Source organism: Perkinsus marinus (genome assembly GCF_000006405.1).
Source record: "Perkinsus marinus ATCC 50983 genomic scaffold scf_1104296959384, whole genome shotgun sequence".
NCBI classification, from domain to species: domain Eukaryota; phylum Perkinsozoa; order Perkinsida; family Perkinsidae; genus Perkinsus; species Perkinsus marinus.
This window is the reverse complement of record NW_003206423.1, coordinates 3,186-5,583: the sequence shown is the minus strand read 5'-3', so window position 1 is coordinate 5,583 and position 2,398 is coordinate 3,186. Positions and strand designations below refer to the sequence as shown.

Below are 2,398 nucleotides of genomic sequence, written 5' to 3'. Positions count from 1 at the left end.
TACTTAACCAAGCATGATAATAATATGAACTGCGACGGTTGGATCTAATAGGATGGGCGGTAATGGTATCGGGGCTGGTCAGAGTGAACTGCTTGGTGTTGATGACCATACTCAGTGTTGGCGATACCAGCCAGAAAGCTGCTGGTATCACCTGGAGTAGGGTGCTCTGAATCAACTCCCTGACGACTCCAAGGAGTGGTACTCTGCCAAGTAGAGTGTGCCTGAGACAACACCAAGATGCGGTGCTGTCGAGATGGATGTCATTTACCATATTAGAGGGCCTATCGATCCCAAAGAATGCATTCATGCTCTCTTCAACATCTATCACCGAGTTTTTGTGTAGGCGCGACAACTCTGCGGCAAGCTCGACAAACGATGGCCTAATGAGGTTTCTAGTAAGGAAATGATGCAGATGGCGGTGTGCTCAAAGCTACGTCCAGGTCTATGCGGGTATGAATACATCTATCAGCCCATATAGAGCAGTAGCTAAGAATGCATATGGAATGAGAGATATTCTTTAACTTCTACAAGCTATAGATCTCAGATATATACCCCATAAGTGCTGCTCCTAGAAGATAGGGGAAGGCGACAGATATGCCTCTGCTGCTGCTGCACTAGGTCTGTGTATTTTATGACTCCCTCGTATTACCTTGTCGCCGGGACATAGCGTAAACTTCGCATCATGATGTTTCGTAAAGGCATAGGACAATCATCCATTGGTAATAATGGTCTAGATGGTCCATGATGATGAACTCTGTGTCCATATCCCACGATACCTGTATTCATACCATCCACATCGATTATGGTAAAGCCTCTCACTAGTATTACCTATGACTTGTAAGGCCGATAAATGAGCGTAAGGTATCATACGATATACCATCTCCCATAGTATCATACCAAAACTGTATACATCTGCATACTGAGAATACTCCTCTCCACGTAGTATCTATGTATATCAGATTAGTATGAGGTTTCCTCATTGAATTGTTGTTGATACCTCTGGAGCCATCCAGTGATGAGTACCCACGCATCCCAAAGGTAATCTAGCATCTCTATTGGACTCACCAGTCATGAAGGATAAACCAAAATCACATATCTTCACCTCCCAGCTCTCTGATATAAGTACATTGCTACTCTTGAGATCACAATGCAGTACCTAGTGGGAGAGAATGACTATCCATAGACATGAGTAGTATTATGAGTACCCCATGGGTATGTAAGTAGGACATACCAAGGCATATCTCTCTTCCAATACTCACTACCCGAGGCAGTGACCATCCATCAATATCATGACCTATAAATGGCTCTATCAATGCTACTATCATTACTACTACCTACTCTTCTTATGACCGGGATGAGTACGATGTAAGAGGTCGAAAAGAGAGCCACAGGGGATGTATTCAGTCAATAGACTATAACGTGGTGCGAGGGATACTGATATAAGAAGGATACTCCACATTAATGCCTCATAGTGTTGTACTTCCTAGTAGTAATGTTATGTTGGGATGCCTAAGTCTAGCCAAAGTATTGAGTTCACTCCAGAAATCCTTCGATATGTGTTGCTGTTCTGGATGAAGAGGCGGATGATGATGATCATTATCATCAACCTTATCACGAGGTTGTTGACGAGTAGTACCACCACCACGGAATACCTATAGACAGTCCTACAGTAGCAAGCCTATCATACAAGAGCAGACCACTACTACTACCTTACATGCTACATGTTTATGCATGTATCTAGCACGGTATACTCTACCATATCCTCCTTCACCAATTAAGCATTGGAAGTCGATATCACCATAGTTAACCTGGATAGTATTACTTGTACTGGAATATGTATCAATCGTTAGTACTACTACCTCCAATGCTGAAAACCACTGGTGTAGATGTTGGGTAGTGATGGTCGGCATCAAAGCTCTTTGTTTCAGTTTACTAAGCACCCGTATTACTATCAATAGGATACGTCTTAGTGTTGGATCCGTCAATCCTAGCTCCTAAGATGGATAAACTATTGTGGTACGACGATGATGATGGTGAGTAGTCTATCATTACATGAGCAGCACTACAACAAGTATATACTGCACTATCGTCAGTAGTACTGTGATACAGGTGCTCTCGATCTTGATCATCTCTAACATCACTAATGCCTTCAACGACTCCTTCGTGATTGAGGCCCCCAAAATGAGTATTATTGCTATGTCGGGGAGGAGTGGTATTCGCTGGGATAAAGGCAACACTGTGAACTGTCGGTACCAATAGATAACAAAGCTTACACGTATCCCCAGCTGCATTAGATGGCGTGGCTAACATTTCGTCATCTTCAACGTCATCCAGATTACCCACCAAACGTTCAAATACGAACCCATCGACATCATTCTTCTCGAAAGCATCACGTACT

The 2,398-nt window shown here is 43.1% G+C and overlaps 1 protein-coding gene across 1 annotated transcript in view; it reads right to left on the bottom strand.

Moving 5' to 3' along the window:
- Positions 1 to 649: 649 nt before the first annotated feature.
- The window catches only part of Pmar_PMAR014423 (B-Raf proto-oncogene serine/threonine-protein kinase, putative), a gene marked incomplete at both ends in the record, with an annotated part of 2,422 nt that continues 673 nt past the window's right edge, over positions 650 to 2,398 (bottom strand). Inside the window, 8 exons of the mRNA XM_002773106.1 lie at positions 650 to 776; positions 829 to 946; positions 998 to 1,156; positions 1,206 to 1,294; positions 1,339 to 1,434; positions 1,538 to 1,652; positions 1,710 to 1,808; positions 1,860 to 1,994. Coding sequence (XP_002773152.1) covers positions 650 to 776; positions 829 to 946; positions 998 to 1,156; positions 1,206 to 1,294; positions 1,339 to 1,434; positions 1,538 to 1,652; positions 1,710 to 1,808; positions 1,860 to 1,994 — 938 coding nt within the window. The remainder of the gene's footprint in view (positions 777 to 828; positions 947 to 997; positions 1,157 to 1,205; positions 1,295 to 1,338; positions 1,435 to 1,537; positions 1,653 to 1,709; positions 1,809 to 1,859; positions 1,995 to 2,398) is intronic.